General features: G+C 39.4%; 1 protein-coding gene across 3 annotated transcripts in view; it reads right to left on the reverse strand.

The window, feature by feature from the left end:
* The window catches only part of LOC122561661 (laminin subunit beta-4), a 180842-nt gene that overhangs the window by 19651 nt on the left and 141402 nt on the right, over positions 1–19789 (reverse strand). For all 3 annotated transcript variants that reach the window (XM_087999570.1, XM_087999569.1, XM_043713613.2), the window contains exons 26-28: positions 14019–14391; positions 12334–12488; positions 4746–4948 (exon numbers count right to left, since the gene is read on the reverse strand). In XM_087999570.1, the coding sequence (XP_087855696.1) occupies positions 4746–4948; positions 12334–12488; positions 14019–14391 (731 nt within the window). The remainder of the gene's footprint in view (positions 1–4745; positions 4949–12333; positions 12489–14018; positions 14392–19789) is intronic.

Genomic DNA, 19789 nt, shown 5'->3' on the forward strand with positions numbered 1-19789 from the left:
CAGCTCTGATCTCCAGCATCTGCAGTCCTCACTTTTTCCTCAAAGATAGAGAGTGGACCAAACATGGCTTCCAAAATAAGTTAGAGTAATATTAGATTCACAGAGTGGACGATGTCAAATTTCAAGAAAAAATAGCAAGCCTGATAATTGGGAGGATTTTAGAATTCAGCTGAAGAGGACAAAAAGCTTGATCAAGAGGGGGAAACAAAGTATGAGTGTAAAATTGCAGGGAACATGAAGCTGACCATATGGGCTTCTACAAATGTGAAGAGAAAAAGATTAATAAAAATAAATATATGTCATTTACACTCAAAAATAGAGGAAAATATAATAGGTGACAAAGAAATAGCAGAAGGCTTGAATGCATGTTTTGGTTCACAAACAGGGCACATTTAATCTCCCAGAAATGTTAGGAAACCAAGAGTCTAATGAGAGGGCAGAATTGAAGGAAATTAGTATTATGGAAAAGAAATTATACTAAAGAAATTAATGGAATGAAAGGCTGACAAATCACCAGGGTCAGATAATCTACCTCTCAGAGTAGTAAAGTAAATGGCACTGGAAGTCCTGGATACATTGGTGATTATCTTCAAAAGTTCTACAGACTCTAAAGTGGTTCTGATAGATTGGAGGTTAGTAAAAGTAATCCTACTATTTCAAAAGGGACAGAAAGCACAAACAGAAAAATTTACACAAAAATTAGCTTAACATCAGTACTGGGGAAAATGCTTGAATCTATTATAAAAGATGCATTGACATAACATTGAAAGCATTATCAGGCCTGGACTAAAGCCATCATGGGTTTATGAAAGATGAACCAGGTTTATCAAATCTACTGGAGTTTTTTGAGGATGCAAACAGTGGAATAGATAAGGGAGAACCAGTAGATGTGTTGCACTTGGATTTTTCAAAGGCTTTTGATAAGGTCCTTCATTAGAGGTTAGCGACTGTGGATCGAGAATTGATTAACAGACAGGAAAGAGAGATTGAGAATAAATGGATCCTTTTCCAAGTGGCAGGCAATTGGGGTACCACAAAGATCATTATTTGGACTCATGCTATTAATAATATATAAATGACCTGCCCAAAAGAATCAAATGCAACATTTCCAAGTTTTCTGATGACACCAAATTACCATTTGTGAAGAGAATGTGAAGAAGCTTTATGGTAATTTAGGAAAACTGAACAAATATGTGGCCGATGCAGTACACCATTCCTATGAGGTTATACACTTTGGTGTGAAAAAACAGAAAAGAGTATTATTTATTTGGTGATGCTTTGGAAAGTGTGGATCTACAAAGGGATCTGGCAGTCCTTCTATTCCAGTCAGGAAAGTAGACAGGCAGGTGCAGCAAGCAATTAGGAAGGCACATGGTATATTGGCTCTCATTGCAAGAGGATTTCAGTTTAGAAGTAGGGCTATCTTACTGCAGTTATACAGGGACTTGGTGAGGCCACACCCAGAATATTGCATACAGTTTTAATTTCCCTATCTAAGAAATGATGTGCTTGCCACAGAGGAAGTGCAGGAGAAGTTCACTAGACTGATACCAGAAATGACAGGATTGTTGGATGAGGAGGGATTGCTTCAATTGGGTCTGTATTCACTAGGGTTTAGAAGGATACAAGGGGATCAGGATGAAACACAAATTCGAATCTAGGTGTGCCTAGACGAGATGCAGGAAGGATGTTTTCCTTGGTTGACAAGTCTAGAACCAGGGGACATAGTCTCAGGACACGTGATAGACCATTAAGACTGAGATAAGGAAAGGAATTTGTCACACAAAGGTAGTGAACTTGTGGAGTTCTTGAACGTAGAGGCTCTGGCAGCCATGTTACTGTATATAGGTAAAAACAATGACTGCAGATGCTGGAAACCAGAGTCTGGATCAGTGGTGCTGGAAGAGCACAGCAGTTCAGGCAGCATCCGACGAGCAGCAAAATCGACGTTTCGGGCAAAAGCCCTTCATCAGGAATAAAGGCAGAGAGCCTGAAGCGTGGAGAGATAAGCTAGAGGAGGGTGGGGGTGGGGAGAAAGTAGCATAGAGTACAATAGGTGAGTGGGGGAGGAGATGAAAGTGATAGGTCAGGGAGGAGAGGGTGGAGTGGATAGGTGGAAAAGGAGCTAGGCAGGTCGGACAAGTCCGGACAGGTCAAGGGGACAGTGTGGAGCTGGAAGTTTGAAACTAGGATGAGGTGGGGGAAGGGGAAATGAGGAAGCTGTTGAAGTCCACATTGATGCCCTGGGGTTGAAGTGTTCCGAGGCGGAAGATGAGGCGTTCTTCCTCCAGGCGTCTGGTGGTGAGGGAGTGGCGGTGAAGGAAGCCCAGGATCTCCATGTCCTCAGCAGAGTGGGAGGGGGAGTTGAAATGTTGGGCCACGGGGTGGTTCGGTTGATTGGAGCGGGTGTCTCGGAGATGTTCCCTAAAGCGCTCTGCTAGGAGGTGTCCAGTCTCCCCAATGTAGAGGAGACCGCATCGGGAGCAACGGATACAATAAATTATATTAGTTACTGTATATATTCAGGAAAGAAAAATAATGTTTTAGATTTTGAAGGTATAAATTGGCATGCAAAAAGAATTAGAGGACCATATTGAATGGTACTGCAGGCATGAAGAGCTGAATGGCCTAACCCTGTATTTCTGTGTCTCTATGATTTCAATTTTGTTAGGGCACCTTGATGGCACATTTGGTCAAATGTTGTGTAAATGTCCAAGGCTGTCACTTTACCGCTGGAATTCTGGTCTTTTCTCCAAGTTTGAACTAAAGCTGTAATGAGGTCAGGGGTTGAGTGAGTCTGGTGAAATCCAAAGTCAATGTATAATGGCTAAGCAAATGCTGCTTGATAGCATTGCTTATGACACCTTCCATCAATTCTATCCCTCATGCACTATGGCTAATTATCGTTCATTCAATTTGACATTTTAAAATGAATATTTTAAGACCATGGACCTAATTTTCCATTTCTGATGCTGAGTGAACCCAGGACGTCCAAAAAGAAGACTCATGAGGCAATAATTTGTATCTTAACTGTTGATTCCTGACAGACACCCTGGTGTGGCAAACATGGTAGATCATGACCTGATACTCATGGAGACTGGTGTCAAGCTTGCTGTTTAATTCAATATTCTATGACAATCCTCACTAATAGATGCAAGTCAACAGAAGTTGCTCACAGAGCAGTGGAAGAGATTATGTGCTTTGCTCGACAGTATATTTTATGATATGTTTTATTTTGAAAACTGTAATTACATTCATTTGTTTGATAAAACAGGTTAAGTGTTTTCTGAAAAGCTGTTTATTTTACAAATTTTTGAGTACTTGACATAAAATCGTTTTTCAAAGCAGAGTGTTTGATTGACAGTTTTATGAGCTTCTAGAAGATGTAAATTTTTCATTAGGAGCTTAAACAGCATTTTTCTTACTTTTCAAAGCATTTCAAAGAAAAAAAATTCCAATATTATAATATGACACATGAGTTCTGTGTACAAGGTGAGTGGCATGGAGGGGCAATAGGTTTTAGATTAGATTAGATTACTTACAGTGTGGAAACAGGCCCTTCGGCCCAACAAGTCCACACCACCCTGCTGAAGCGCAACCCACCCATACCCCTACATTTACCCCTTACCTAACACTACGGGCAATTTAGCATGGCCAATTCACCTGACCTGCACATCTTTGGACTGTGGGAGGAAACCGGAGCACCCAGAGGAAACCCACGCAGACCCGGGGAGAACGTGCAAACTCCACACAGTCAGTCGCCTGAGGCGGGAATTGAACCCAGGTCTCTGGCGCTGTGAGGCAGCAGTGCTAACCACTGTGCCACCGTGGCACTCCTAGGTGCATGAGCAGAAGATTGATATGGGAACATATAGAAAGAATGTTATTGAGGCTGCATGGAGTAGGCATCAGAGATTTGAGGAGGGTTGGAAAGGCCATGGGTTCGGAGAACTGCATTGATGTCTCATTTGTTTTCCAGCCGGTTATCTTTGATATCTAGCTGTCACTGTTCCTGCCTCAGACTTCTCATAGGTGGGCTGTGATCATGCCTCTAATCTACCTCCAATTCTGGAAGATCAAATTTTAGATGAATGAATTTAAACCATAACATCAGGAAATGACCAAACTCTTGCTTCCTGATTTGGAAGGGAAGATACTGTCCCATGTCTCATTGATATACTTGATACAGGGGGAACATACTTGATTTCAATTATATCATTATTTCATTGCCATTAGCAAATGCCATTAGTGAAGACTAAATAATGTCAAAGATCGATCTTAGATTTCAACATTTAAAGAAGAACAGAACAAAAGTATTTGTACAAATTAATTTCTTCTTTTTGCACATCATGTATAATTTAGTCCATGATGTATAAATGGAAGACTGGAACAACATGTCAAGGAATCAACCAAAGATTTGGTGTGTTACAATTGATTATTGTTTAATGAGACAGGGTCAATTGCTAATCTCATTCTATTGGATTTTGCGGAAGAGTGATCACAACATGATAACATTTTCTATCCAATTTGATATTTATTCTATTATTCAAGAATTTGAACACTTCTGTAAAATCTTCTCCTAAGCATCTCTGTACTAAGGAGTAGAGCCCCAGCTCCTCCAGTCTTACCACATAACAGAAGTTTTATATCTCTGGCAATATTCTAATAAATCTCTTCTGTACCCTTAAATTATGGACCAGTGCATCTTTCCTGGAAATGTTTTTTGTAACAGAAGTAGAACTCACCTTTAGGATACTCAACTCCAGTAGTTTAGTCTTGTTGTTTAATGCATGGATTTCATCTCTATTGATCAACATTGTTTTGTTTAACAAGGCAGCTGCCTTTTCTCTTGTCATATTTGAGTTGTTCAGCACCAGTTCTGAATCATTCACTTTCTGTTGTGAGGTTTTGGAATTCTGATAGTATTTGTTAATGTCTTCAAAGTTACCTGTGAACAAAGGGAAAAGATTCACCTCCATTTCTCATACTGAACATAAACTTTGACCGTACATTTTAAGACTTGTGTATAATCCAATGGAAATGATATGCTATTTGCTGAGTGAGCTGAATCATTTTAAGTTATTAAAAATTAGAAAGTGCTTCTGTACTCCTCACAGAGTTATGTTCTTGTGCACTTCAACTTAATGAGGTGTTTGATTACAGTGGTCTTCCCAAAGCTATTGTGCTCATCAAGGTAGATTTTTCACTTCACATACTATATATTAATTGATCAGCACAGCGTAAGATATTTTAACTTCTAAATGTTGATGTTCCCTGAAACCTCAGTGCCTACTTTTAGGAAGATGCTTTATAATTAATATTATTTGGAGGACTTGCGTTTTGAATGGTTGTGGAAAAATGTTTTTTTTCTGATTTGTGTACATACCTGGAATGGTTTCTTAAAAAGAGGTAATTAAAAGTTTAGGGCGGACACTGAGGATATTTTTTCTAATCAAGGCTTTCTAGAAATCATACACCAATCATAACTGTTGCTTTGCTGTAGATCCTGCTGGGGTTATTTTTGAACAGTGACTGGTACGAAAATGTTTTTGTTTCATCTAGTTCAGGAGGAAGCCTGCTAAGAACAAGTTGGGTTGAGGGAAAGCTTCCTATGAACACATTGTTTAGCTGATCTCTCCTACTTCTGAAAAGTAAACCCTCTATATCAGTTCAGGGTGCAAACTTTTGAAAGAGTAATTGAAAGAACATCTCAAATCTCTATTGCCTGTGCAAGCAATGTCTGCAAGAATTCAGAGACATCTTTGAATGATTAATAATTTGACTACATAAGTCAGAACATCAGGGCAACAGACTCTGGAACATTATAAGTTTTATGTTTTTGCCTTCAAGAATAACCCATCAATCAAAGTGTTTTTTGTTTCAAATCCCAGTCTCTGCAGACAAATCTATTTTCTTTTCCCTGTTTTCCTGAAGACTATCTGAGTGTGTGTTTGTGACTGTTTTGTATTTACGGGAGTAAGCATTTATACTTTTAAGTTACTGACTGTGTCTTTATTGAATAAGTTTTGTTTTTTAATAAACCATGATTGTGCTTATTAAGAAACTCAGTTGATAGGTCTTTTTGTTTATAACCTAATATCGGCAAAGTATTTAATCAGTCACTTTGGTATCTGCATTTTTAATTTATGTTCCTATTATGAAGCAGTGGAGCTAGAGCAATGGTGAACTTCTCCAGCCTCTGTTCTAAAAATACAACCAATGAATACAGAAAGTAGGCAAATATGGCAAGTAATTTGGAAGGCAAATGACATGTTGATCTTTATCATGACAAGATTGGTATCCAAGAATAAGGAAGTCCTGCTACAGTTGTACAGGGCACTGGTGAAACCACATTTGGAATACGGCGTGCTGTTTTGGTCTCTATTTCAAAGGAAGAATGAGCTTACACTACAAATTGGATTACGAAGATTCACTAGATTGGTTCCTAAAATGAAAGGATCGTTCTATAATGACAATACTGTGTAACTTCGATCTAAACTCTCCAGCACTTAGTCGAGTCATAGTGTCATCAAGATGTACAGCATGGAAACAGACATTTTAGTCCAAGTCTTCCATACTAACCAGATATCCTAACCTAATCTAATCACATTTGCCAGCATTTGGCCCATATCCCTCTCAACCATTGCTATTCATATACCGATCCAGATGCCTTTTAAATGCTGTAATTGTACCAGCCTCCAACATTTCCTCTGGCAGCTCATTCCATACCACCTTCTGTGTGAAAAAGTTTCCCCTCAGGTCCCTTTTAAATCTTTCCCCTCTCACCTTAAACCTATGCCTTCTAGTTTTGGACTCCACTACCCTAGGGAAAACACTTTGTCTATTTTCACTATCTATGCCCCTCATGATTTTATAAACTTCTACAAGGTCACTCCTCAGCCTCCGATGTTCCAGGGAAAATAGCCTCAGTCTATTAAGCCTCTTCCTATAGCTCAAACCCCTCCAACCCTGGCAAGATCCTTGTAAATCCTTTCTGAACTCTTTCAGGTTTAACAACATCCTTATTGTAGCAGGGAGACCAGAACTAAATACAGCATTCCAAAAGTGACCTAACCAATATTCAGTACCAGCCATAACATGACCTCCCAACCTCTATTCACAATACTCTGACCAATAAAGGCAAGCATATCAAACACGTTCTTCACTATTCTGTCTACCTGTGACTCCACTTTCAAAGAATTATAAACCTGCACTCCAAGTTCTCTTTGTTCAGCAACACTTCCCAGGACCAGATGATCTCACTGAAACATACAAGATTTAAGTTGGGCTTGCCAGGGTATATACTATTACTGGGTAATTTAGAACTCAGATGCCCAGTTTCAGGGTAAAGAGTAAATTATTTATGTCTGAGATTAGGAGAAACTTCTTCAGTCAAAGCTTTGGAGTTTTCTGCCACAGAGGGTCATCTGTGTTACATCATGGGAAATACTGAAGACTGAAATAGAATCAAGGGATATGGTAAGGAGGTGAAAAAGTAGAGTTGTTGCACATGATTAGACATGATCACACTAATTAATGAAACAGGTTCAAGGAGCCATATACTCTACCCTGACCTCCTTTTATGTATTCATTTCTTCCCTTGTATCTAAGTGATTGGTTGTTTGTGATCAGATTTCTGTTCTTTTCCAGAGTCAAGAGACGTGAACATTTGTTAGAAATGACGGGACATTTCGCAAATTGGGAGCTTCGGTTTGATTCAGGGAAAGACAGATTGCATGGGTCATTTTGCAGAAACTTTTATTACATGTTACTTTACATCAAATAGGCAATGGAGTTATGTGTGTCCTGACCAAAGTTTCCCAAAGCATAAGGAAGAAAAATAATTTCATAGATTCCCTGGTTTCCAACGGCATGACATTTGAACAGTGTGACAGTGATGTCACATCAGGTGATGACATAACCTTGACAGCTATACTGTATAAGCTGCATTTTAAAAGTTTGGCAGACCTTTTTTGTAAATTAAGTAACCATCTTCTCTGCTTCATTGTGGAACAGGATAAAAGTAGACAAGTCTCATTGACACCGTCATTATGGTAAGTTGATTTACTTTTCAAACACAGAGGCTAATTTTGGCTGGTTGAAACCACAGTGGGTAAAAAAGAACCTCCAATAAGATTGCTTATTAGATTAACACAACACTGTATTTGGACAGTGACTCAACTTTTCATGGGGATCACAAAATAAGATGGCCACCTTTGTACACTGAAAAATGAACAAAAATCAAACAAGCTTTCAAAAGGATTTCACCAGAGTGAGTCCTGCAATTAAAGTCATCAGACCACTGCAATCAGCTAAGTAGCCAAGTACCTAACTGTAAGGCCTTGAAAGAGAAGGAAGGACTCTCCTCCACCTTGTTCTATCTTCAAGTTCACCTGAGAAATTCATACCTGGTGTAAAGCAACTATAACAACTTTCATGGTTCCTTAGAAATCTTATGCTTTCAAGATATTCACTGCAGCCAAAGGAACATCTCAACTAAGAAACATCAGGCCTGCACCCAAATAGAGAATGAGTTATAATTTTTATAATTTTTTTTACTATTACCTAATTTTCTGTGCAAGGGGCAATGTTGGTTAATTGACTATGTGAGACCACATTTTGTTCTAGTGTGTGAGAGAAAGAAAATAATTTTACTTTTTAAATCCAAAAAGCTCCCCACTAGGCTATTAAAATTGAATCAATCTCTCCAAGGGCAAAAAGATTTATTGACACATATATTGGTCATGGCCAAAAGAAAACAAACACCTAAAATTTACTCGTGATAACGAAGAATGTTTTAAATGCATTAAATGTGTAGTTGATATTAATTTTCATAACAGTGAGTCTGCAATAATTAACCTTATAATGAAAGTACAATGCAAAATCAGCCCATTGAGACTAGTATTTTCTTGTGTTTGTATTCTATGTGAATCTCCTACTGTCAGAAATCATCTGCATATCTTTCTATTCCTTTTCCTTTTATGAAATTATCTGTTTCCCTTCAAATGCATGAAGTAGTTGTTTAAAAGGGTAATGGCCAAGCATCACAAAACTCTTAGAATTTGTGTTGCATTAGTCATTTAAAATATCATCAGCTGGAATACTTTTTGTGCTGAAATAATAACAGATACCAGAAATAGCAGTAACTGTGGGACAAATTTTCCACAAATTCCAGAGCACACCACAGAGCATTTCTGTTGCGGAGAATATGATGGAAGAAGTTGAGGATCTCAATTTCTCCACCCAAACTCAAGATTTCTCATTTTCCTGGGAATAGGACCGGGGGTGGGCTGTAGTTTGCATAAACACAGTTCCCAGAGGCATTGTGCCTTTTAAATGACCAGCTGCTTCCATGAAATTGTACTTTAATGACCATCTGGAACCTGGAGTGTGGAGATTGGACCAGGTAAGAGCAGGTCCGTTCTCATTTTGCATTTGTTTTGGCCAACTATGGTACTCCTTTATGAAGCTGCATTAACCCTCTACATATTGCCTCAGGGCAGCTTCGTGGTAGGGGTTAGGCACCCTTTGTTGGGAGGAGGGTCATCATATGCTATTTAGGACTATTAACAATGGAAAGGATTCTGCATAACTCCCTTGGAACTGTCCAACTTGTGAAGGGGTGTCAAATTGTGAAGTTACGAATGAAAATACATTTTTGAATGGAGTGCAATCTGTAATTAAGTAATAGAATGAATTTTCCTCCTACGTGGATGTATATTCAATTAGTTGGCATGACAGGTGAAGGGGAAATGGTAGTCGGTGGAACTAGGCTCTAAGTTGGCAGGGGGAGATAAGTTGGCATATGGATATAAGGGGACCATGGTTTATATAAAGGGCATTAGGGTTGGTATAGTGGGACTAAGAGAGTGTGTGAGAGAGAGAGGCAATATCAGGGGTGCCTTGGATGAATGTTTAATTTGTTGCCAAGCCTTTATGATCATTATGACACATTTTCAATCCACTTTATAGGCTGCTCCGGAAACAGACATCGGCATTACAGGGCACATCAGCAACTAGTTGTGAAAGGCTGCTGCAAGGACACTTTGTACCCTTGGACAGGCAACCAAATGAAGAATTGGATCAGGCAGCATCTCGGAGCTGCTCACTTACTCTCATAGTGTTTGCTCACTTAACATCTACCTGCATGTTTGCAACATCCAAATCTTGCATTGCCATCTCTGTCAGCTTGTTGGCACGACAGCTAGAGCCAAATTCACTACTAGTTTTATTAACCAAATAGCCATGTCAAAAACTGGTGGGGTCTAAATTTTGGACCAGTTAATGTTGGGTGGTTGTATTGTCTGTCAGGCGGTCCTAGTATTGTCAGTCATGGTCACAGTCCACACACAGTCCAGGGGCTTGGCCACAATCAGTTATCCGCCTGGGACACTCATGATCAGGGGATCTATCTGAATGCAATCCAGGGAAATGGGGCAGCAATCTGTCCTGTAGGTCCATACAAAGTCAAACACTGTTATGTGTCATCAGTCAGGGAGCTGCAAACATAGAGGTCTGGTTGGTCATGTCTAGGGGCTGCCTTTTGAAGTCAGACAGAAGTTTGGGGTGAATAAAATCCTGGGGTACATCTGTCCATCCTTCAGCAGGGCTTGAGTCTGGCTTGTGTGGGAAGTAGAGAGTTCTTTGCAAAAGAGGTGAAAAAGTACAGGCTGTGGAGTTTGAGGGGGGAAGGAGGAAGGTTAAGCACAGGCAATTGAAGGTATTTAGGTGGGTATGTGGAGGAGAATTGGAGGGCCATGGGTAGGGGAGGAGGCATTGGTGGTAGTGGGGTTATTGGCCATGAATCCACCTTTAGCGACTGACTGATGGGATATGTTCAGAGCAGGTCAGTGAAAGATCCAGTGGTTGGAAAACTAACACAGTAAAGAGACAAAGGTTCAAACCTAAGAAGAATGATAAGCAATTTGACTATTTTTTTTTCTTTTACCCTCACCCGTAGAGCATAAATGTCGCTTGCAGACTTCACCAAAGAAAATACCTTGAAGCAACACAAAGTTCTGCAAACAATCAAAATCGAGGTAAGCATTTCAGAGAAAACAAAATGGACCCAAATCTGATGAGCAATATATCTGAAGTACCTCTGAGATAAGATATGCTTCATAAGTTAGCTTCTGTTCTGCACAGCTGAGTTTCAAGGACATTGGTAAATAACACAGTTATGGTTTAACTACAGAATAAATCAAGTGTTTAGCCTGCCTGAGGTTTGTGACAGCGGTTTCATCCATGAGTGAGGTGTAAAGCAATTGTGAATATTTTACAACATCACACTACTCAATGTGCTGGTAGTTTGTTGACAACTACTAGAATGGAAAAAAAGTCTTGTTACAAATGGGTCTATAAAAATGCTATAAACATAATTCAGCTACCAGAATTCATCTAAATGTGAGGCAGGATAGGAGGAGTGAAGGAGGAAAGAACTATCTTATTTGCAATGCTCAATGATAATTTCCATATCAATAGTCCATCCAAATCTCAATTTTGAAATTTGGTCATATTTTGCTTGCATCTAATTTACTAGGCCTTTCATTAACAAAAACATTATCATGATTGAAGAAAGTACTGTTCAGTTATCATTTTTTTTTAAATGATGGCATGTTAAGCTCCTTTCTTTGTGTCAGGAGTATCACATTTTGTTTTAAGGCTGATCTGGGGTAAGTGCAACTAACAATTTAATTAAAATGATTAAATGAGCTTTAATAATTAAAAGGCAGACATTTCTGGGAATAGGTTTTAGCTAATCTCAATTTTCTCATTGGTGAGAGCGATGAACTAAAACAGGTATGTGTTCTATAATAATGCCTTCATACAAATGTTGCAGAGACACAATTTGTATGTGTTTTAGATAATTAGATTAAGTAAACCAATTTAAAAAGCTTGTTGATCACTTTCTCAGGTCAAAATCCCATAACTCCCTTTCTAATAGGACTTCAGAATACCTAACTGAAATGGACTGCAGTGCTTCAATCAAGTGGCTTACCACGAGCTTCTTCTATATTGAGAGATCGGCAAAAAGTACTGTACTGGCCAGCCAAGACCATATATTGTGTAAAATAAATAAAAACATTTGTGTGCCAACCATTGTTTTGCACTGCTCTAAGCAGACCTGGTTTCCTTCAGGCAGTTAAAGAATGAACATCCCTTCAGGTTAATTACTTGTGCATTTCAGCATACAATTGTAAAACATGTGGCTATTTCAATATATTACTTTAATTTTAATAATGATCATTTTAATCATCTAAATCCAGCATTCAGTTAACATGGGAACACAGCACAGGTATGTTATTTAAATGTCTCTTCCAATGGTACACTTACCACTTGCGTTAGCTATTGTCCTGGAGTCGTTTCCGAATCTATTCACTTTCTGACTGAGCTTGTCAATTTCTTCATTCAAATCATCAATATCTCGGTTATGCTGCTCAGTGTTATTTGAAATATTCAAGTGTGTGTTGATCTGCATTTTGATTTCCCTGAATAACAAGTTCCAAAAAGATTAACACATTGTCTATAGTTTAGTTGTTGTTTAATAATTATCCAACTGTATTTTTATTTCATGGATGATAGTTTGGAATCTGTATCACATTAGGACTATGTGCTATATTCTGTCACTAGTTTCTTTACATTCATCTGGGGCTGCTACCCAAAATCGTAGATTGGAATTGGAACCCAACTACAGTGGAATTTAATTTAACTAATTGCGAGAAAATTATTAAAGCTCATCTGATCTTCAACCATTTTCTCCAGCTTCCCCTCAATACCACAGCTGAATGGTTGATGTTTCTCATGGACATTTGAAGTGTAGGCAATAAATGGATTTTCACATGTGTTACTTTTAATGATGTTTCTTTATGCTGTTTTTGCTCCCCCCACAATTTGAAACAGGGAAAAATCTACCTGTACCAATTGAAAAATGATGGAATATGAATTTACCATTCACACTTTTATAATTATGTTTCTGTTCAAAAACTATTTTCCACTCCAATAGTGGAAGAATAGACTGTTCCTGAAAACTCATGGGTCTTTGGTTCCAGTGTAAATACAATGTTCCTCCTGTAAATGATAGTCAGTATTGACCCCACCGAAGTTTGTGGTCTCAGCAGGGGATGGGTGGTGGTGAAAAAGCATGAATCTACATTGACTAGGCAACCATCCAAGGTGCCTTCAAAACCCTGGGTGTGACTACATATGCTAGCTCACCAAGGTCTTGAGCTGAGGAAAACTGGGTGATCCTGTGTAGTGGCCATGTCACAGACACTATTTAGGGCAGAGGATTTCTCCAGCCCTCACACAGCCTTGGGCGTGTCAGTACTAGTTGTATTCGGGTCCCAGCCTAATATGTAGTGCTTCCACTGCACTCTGGCCTTATGTATCAGAAGGATTATGGATATTTGATTCTAGTTAATGTTATTGTCAAACAAAACTATATTCTTAAAACATTCAATGTAAATCATTTCATATTAACTGCTGAAGTATTGGCAGTTAGTTTGTCATCTCCAGCTCATACTTCACCTTTCTTTTTATATATTGAAACCCCGTAGAACATTTCTCACAGCCTGCAAGTATTGCAGAAAGATGCAATTACCTTTGCCTATAATCTGAATTTATTAAAATACTCCACAAACCAACTGCTAGAGGGCTGACTTTTAACCACGAAGGTTTCTACCACATCACAACATTATGGTAGACAAAGTTCAAATGGAAAAATCAAAAGAACTTTGGGTTTTCCTGCTATGTTATAATGGATAGATGCTGTTGCGTGATGTATCCTAAATAAAACTGACAACTAGGTCAGAACTTGTCTGCAAATGCACCAGCATGTCAAACTGGGCTTCTATCCATTTCAGTCACTGGCGTAGACACATATGTTAAATTGCCTCTTGTTAAAGTTAAGATTGAAGTCTGTGATGCAGTAGATTTAAAATAGTCAAGTATCAATTATTGCGATCTGAAGTTAAAATAAATACTTTCTCCGTACAGCTAACTAAATTGAAGAAAATTACCTGATTTTGTCAAAGTAATCCTTTGTCTTTTCAAATGCATCCGGGGAAGCAACTGAGTCATTTAACTTGTTGGCAACTGCAGCAAATTTCTTTCCTAACTTTTTAAGCCTTTCATTATAGGAGGGCCCCGGAGTTTGTCCAGGCACGAAGTTGGTCTTGTTGATCAGACTTTCAGTGGCTCGGATGATGGAACATATCTCTTCATCTATCAGCTTAAAGCAAGGATGACACTCTGTGCATTTTGGAAACTCCTTGCAGTAACCCCATGCACACTTGTTGCAATGTTGCCCTGTTACACCTTCACGGCATTTACAGGCACCTGTTGTCTTGTCACATGCAGGCCTTTCTGTTCCTTCCAAACTGCAGTTACAGGCTACACGGAGAATATTGAAAACATTTATTATTGAAATCCATTCACATCTTAAATGATTCTGAATAATGTTTTTTTTAACAGCATTGCATTACGCTTTGACAATGAAATGCAGAATCCACCAGTTCTCATTAACTTGATTGAGTGTTTTGAAGAAGTAACTAAGAGGATTGATGAGGGCAGAGCAGTGGATGTGATCTATATGGACTTCAGCAAGGCGTTCGACAAGGTTTCTCATGGTAGACTCGTTAGCAAGGTTAGATCTCATGGAATACAAAGAGAACTAGCCATTTGGATAAAGAACTGGCTCAAAGGTAAAAGATAAAGGGTGGCGATGGAGGGTTGTTTTTCAGAATGGAGGCCTGTGACCAATGGTGTGCCACAAGGTTTGATGCTAGGTCCACTGCTTTTCATTATTTATATAAATTATTTAGATGTGAGGTATAGTTAGTAAGTTTGCAGATGACACCAAAATTTGACATGTAATGGATAACCAAGATTACAATGGGATCTTGATCAGATTGGTCAATGGGCTGAGGAGTGGCAGATGGAGTTTAATTTAGATAAATGTGAGGTGTTGCATTTTGGAAAGGCAAATCCTGGCATGACTTATATACTTAATGGTAAGGTCCTGGGGAGTGTTGCTGAACAAAGAGACCTTGGAATGCAGCTTCATAGCTCCTTGAAAGTGGTAGACAGGATAGTGAAGAAGGTGTTTGGTATGCTTTCCTTTACTGGTCAGAACATTGAGTGTACGGGTTATGAAGTCATGTTGCAGCTGTACAGGACATTGGTTAGGCCACTTTACAAAGATGCTGTCAGAGTTTGAGGCTTTGAACTATAGGGAGAGGTAGAATTGTTTTCCCTGCAGTGCGGAGGCTGAGGGGTGACCTTGTAGACGTGTATAAGGTCATGAGGGTCATGGATAGGATAAATAAACAACATCTTTTCCCTGGGGTGGAGGAGTCCAGAACCAGAGTATAGATTTAGAGTGAGAGGGGAAAGGTTTAAAAGGACCTAAGGGGCAACTTTTTCACACAGAGCATAGCGCATGTACGGAATGCCAGAAGAAGTAGCGGAGGCTGGCACAATTACAACATTTACAAGGCATCTGGATGGTTATATGAATAGGAAGGTTGTGGAGGGTTTTGGACCATGTCCTGGCAAATGGGACTAGATTAATTTAGGATATCTGGTCAGCATGGATGAGTTGGACTGAAGGGTCAGTTTCCCTGCTGTACGTCTCTATGACTCTAATTAGAGGAAACGGGTTGAGAACTGATACACATTTATCTTGGACAGCTAAAACTGCTAAAAAGTGATTGTGATATTTTGCAGGAGAGACAAGTACATGCATATGTTTTTCAAGTACCCAAACTGCGTAAGTTTATTCTGGTTTGCATATATACATACTGTCCCAAATCAAAGGCGTAGTCCACTGGAAATCAAGCCTTAATTTTGTTCCATTCATTCATGGGATGTGGGCATTGTGGGCAAGGCCCGTACATATTGCCCATTCCTAATTGCCCAGAAGGCTCAGCCACATTGCTGTGGGTTGGGGAGTCACATGTAGGCAGTTTCCTTCCTTAAAGGACATGAGTGAAGCAAATAGGTTTTTCCCACAATTGACAATGGATTCATGGTCATTATTACTTTCTTAATTCCAGATTTTTATTGAGTTCACATTCAATCATTTACCAATGCAGGAGTCAAACCTGTGTACCCAGAACATTACCAGGGTCTCCAGATTGACAGTCCAGCCATAATACCACTTGGCCAGCACCTCCCCTTCCACAAGTTTCCAAAATTGTGCTGAATGTGAAAGTTCCCAAAATCCCAATTTGCATCTGACTAACTGCTATCCAAGATAAAAGTGAAGCATACCAGGTTTCTTCAGTAACAACGCAAAATAACTCTTTAGTGGGGCACTTTTTAAACTTTATCAGGAACAGGAAAAGAACATGATTTCTATTTTATGTAAACTTTACCCCTTTAAAGACTCCCCTCTTTACACACACTGACACAAAAGAAAAAAGAATAAATATGTAGTGAAAGGAGAAAATGGTCAGAGGAATACAGATCTTTATCATTACTCCAATATTGGAGAATTAGATGTGGTGTTTTTACAATCTTTTATTCTTCAATGAGGTGTCAATGTTACCAGCACAACAATCTGATCATTCTGTAGTTTACTGGTTACTTGGTTGGATCAGGCTCTTTCTTCACTTCTTTGCATTCTAGAATGATTGATTTCTTTCAGTGTCTCTGAATGTAGTTGTTCTGCTCTTTTTTTCAGGTCTCCTTGCTTGTCTCTGATTTCACCTCCTCAGAGTCTGTGCTGAACTGCCACTTGAACAATCAAGGCTTGTTACTACGCTGAGTTCTCCCGAACCCATAACAAATAATGCCACTTTGGCTGGACCCAATGTAACCTCAAAGTAACGTTAAACGTAACCTCAAAGTGACATTGTTTCACACGCACCAGTTAGATTTCCTCGTTTCCCCCAAACCTGCAAATAACTCCATATACTTACTATCTTTTTCAAAGAGCAGTGTTTTCATTTTCAGTCTGTTGACCAAAACTAAAAGGTGAGGTCTCTTACAATACATACACAAATGGCCATGAGAGGGTACTATTGCACTCCTACCTACTTTATGAAGAGGTTACATGTCAAGTTCCAATCAACTTATTATACCTCTCTCATTTTTCATGGATTTACAAATTAAATTTAATGATTCGTTTCTTATTCCTCACAGACTTTCTGAAGGAAAGGAACTTAAGTAACCTAGGCTTGAATTTGAGGAGTTTTCTCTGACAAACACTGATTATGCCCTGACTTTTAACTAAAATTTCCACTTCATCAGAAACATCTGACTCTGATCTGAATTGGTTTCAGGTACAATTTGTGTTGGAGGGAATATTGGTATTTACTCATATCCAGCCATCAAATCATCAGACTAATTTGATTCTTCCAAACTCCTCCTTTTCCCTGGACCAGTGAAGGTAAATCATTATTCATATGTACAAATCTAGTCTCACCTCTATTAGATATGTTGAGATAAATGTGTGCAAGGACCACATGCATTCATGATTCTTCAGGATTAGCCACTTCAATCATTTTATGATGATGACCTTTTGGTGAAACCTCAGACCTATTTCTCTTACTCTCCCCCTATCATTGCTTTCTGGCTGGATTGTTTCTAGCCCACTGACGGTGCTAACTGTGGCTTCAGCAGTAGACACCTCTCATCTAATCAACAATTTAACTGGTGATCTGCCAATCACATAGTTAGGTGTGTTGCTATAATTAAATAATTATCATTTTGTGATTCAATAATATTCCTCCAAATTTGTTTAACCAGGACGTGCTCAACAATTTGCGCTGCAGGCTGTGCTGCATAACTTTCCCTGGGAACCAATAAGCAAGTAGCAAGAAAATCGTGCAAAATATCTTGGGCTTTGCTAATTTTTGTTCAATTCATTGGGAAACTCACATTGCTTTCTATCACAATGATTAGTCTAATCACTACAAATTCCCCTAACTCAGTCAATGTGCAGTGTCTAGGACACCCTGGTGGGACATTTGCAGGGTTGCGAAGCTATTTATGGCAGCTTCTAGTCTCACTGTTTCACTGTACCTTCTATGTCCTTGTGTAACCCTAGCTGCCAAAGGTGACTCCTGGCTGGACTCTTTTTCAAGCACAGCCCTAAATGTTGACCATCACATAGATCTCAGTGAGTTTTGAGAAGAAGATTTGTAGCTCAGGTTGAGGTTCTGGATGTAGGTTTGCTCACTGAGCTGGAAGGTTTGTTTTCAGACATTTCGTCACCATACAAGGTAACATCTTCAGTGGGCTTCCGGATACTCACTGATAATGTTACCTAATATGGTGACGAAATGTCTGAAAACAAACTTTCCAGCTCAGCGAGCAAACCTACTTCCATTACATAGATCTGTCCTTTTCAGGAATTACAAATTGATTCGTTACATAATGCAACATTTATCAACTGATAACTCATTCTTCACTTTTACACAGAGTAGCCTAATCTCTAAAACTATCTGCAGAATAGACGCATACACCTTCTTCAATAAAGCGTGTTAACAATAAACATATTGTTATGCCTTCTTATGCGGAAAGTCAGGAGGCATGGGATAGAGGGAAATTTGGCCAATTGGATAGAAAACTGGCTAACCGGTTGAAGTCAGAGAGTGGTGGTAGATGGCAAATATTCAGCCTGGAGCCCAGTTACAAGTGGAGTTCCGCAGGGATCAGTTCTGGGTCCTCTGCTGTTTGTAATTTTTATTAATGACTTGGATGAGGGAGTCGAAGGGTGGGTCAGTAAATTTGCAGATGATACGAAAATTGGTGGAGTTGTGGATAGTGAGGAGGGCTGTTGTCGGCTGCAAAGAGACTTAGATATGATGCAGAGCTGGGCTGAGGAGTGGCAGATGGAGTTCAACCCTGCCAAGTGTGAGGTTGTCCATTTTGGAAAGACAAATAAGAATGCGGAATACAGGGTTAACGGTAGGGTTCTTAGTGAGGTGGAGGAACAGAGGGATCTTGGGGTCTATGTTCATAGATCTTTGAAAGTTGCCACTCAGGTGGATAGAGCTTGTAAGAAGGCCTATGGTGTATTAGCGTTCATTAGCAGAGGGATTGAATTCAAGAGTCGTGAAGTGATGTTGCAACTGTACAGGACTTTGGTTAGGCCACATTTGGAGTACTGTGTGCAGTTCTGGTCGCCTCACTTTAGGAAAGATGTGGAAGCTTTGGAGAGGGTGCAGAGAAGATTTACCAGGATGTTGCCTGGAATGGAGAATAGGTCGTACGAGGATAGGTTGAGAGTGCTAGGCCTTTTCAAGTTGGAACGGCGAAGGATGAGGGGTGACTTGATAGAGGTTTATAAGATGATCAGAGGAATAGATAGAGTAGACAGTCAGAAACTTTTTTCCCCGGGTGCAACAGAGTGTTACAAGGGGACATAAATTTAAGGTGAAGGGTGGAAGGTATAGGGGAGATGTCAGGGGTGGGTTCTTTACCCTGAGAGTGGTGGTGGCATGGAATGCGCTGCCTGTGGGAGTGGTAGAGTCAGAATCTTTGGTGACCTTTAAGCGACAATTGGATAGGTACATGGATGGGTGCTTAAGCTAGGACAAATGTTCGGCACAACATCGTGGGCCGAAGGGCCTGTTCTGTGCTGTATTGTTCTATGTTCTATTGTTCTACTAATATAATCTGCTGGTTCTGGCAATTTAGATGAAAAGGGTCCTACCTGTATTTAGGATAATCTGGGCATCTCAGTGATTACACTGGTGTTTCAATCACCAGTACTTCAGATCATGCTGATAAGCAGATAAGATCAACAACCATTACAACAACTGAGTGTGTACTGAAGACT

Source organism: Chiloscyllium plagiosum, unplaced genomic scaffold, assembly GCF_037043375.1.
Source record: "Chiloscyllium plagiosum isolate Xiang-an unplaced genomic scaffold, Cpla_swu_hap1 HiC_scaffold_23, whole genome shotgun sequence".
NCBI classification, from domain to species: Eukaryota; Metazoa; Chordata; class Chondrichthyes; order Orectolobiformes; family Hemiscylliidae; genus Chiloscyllium; species Chiloscyllium plagiosum.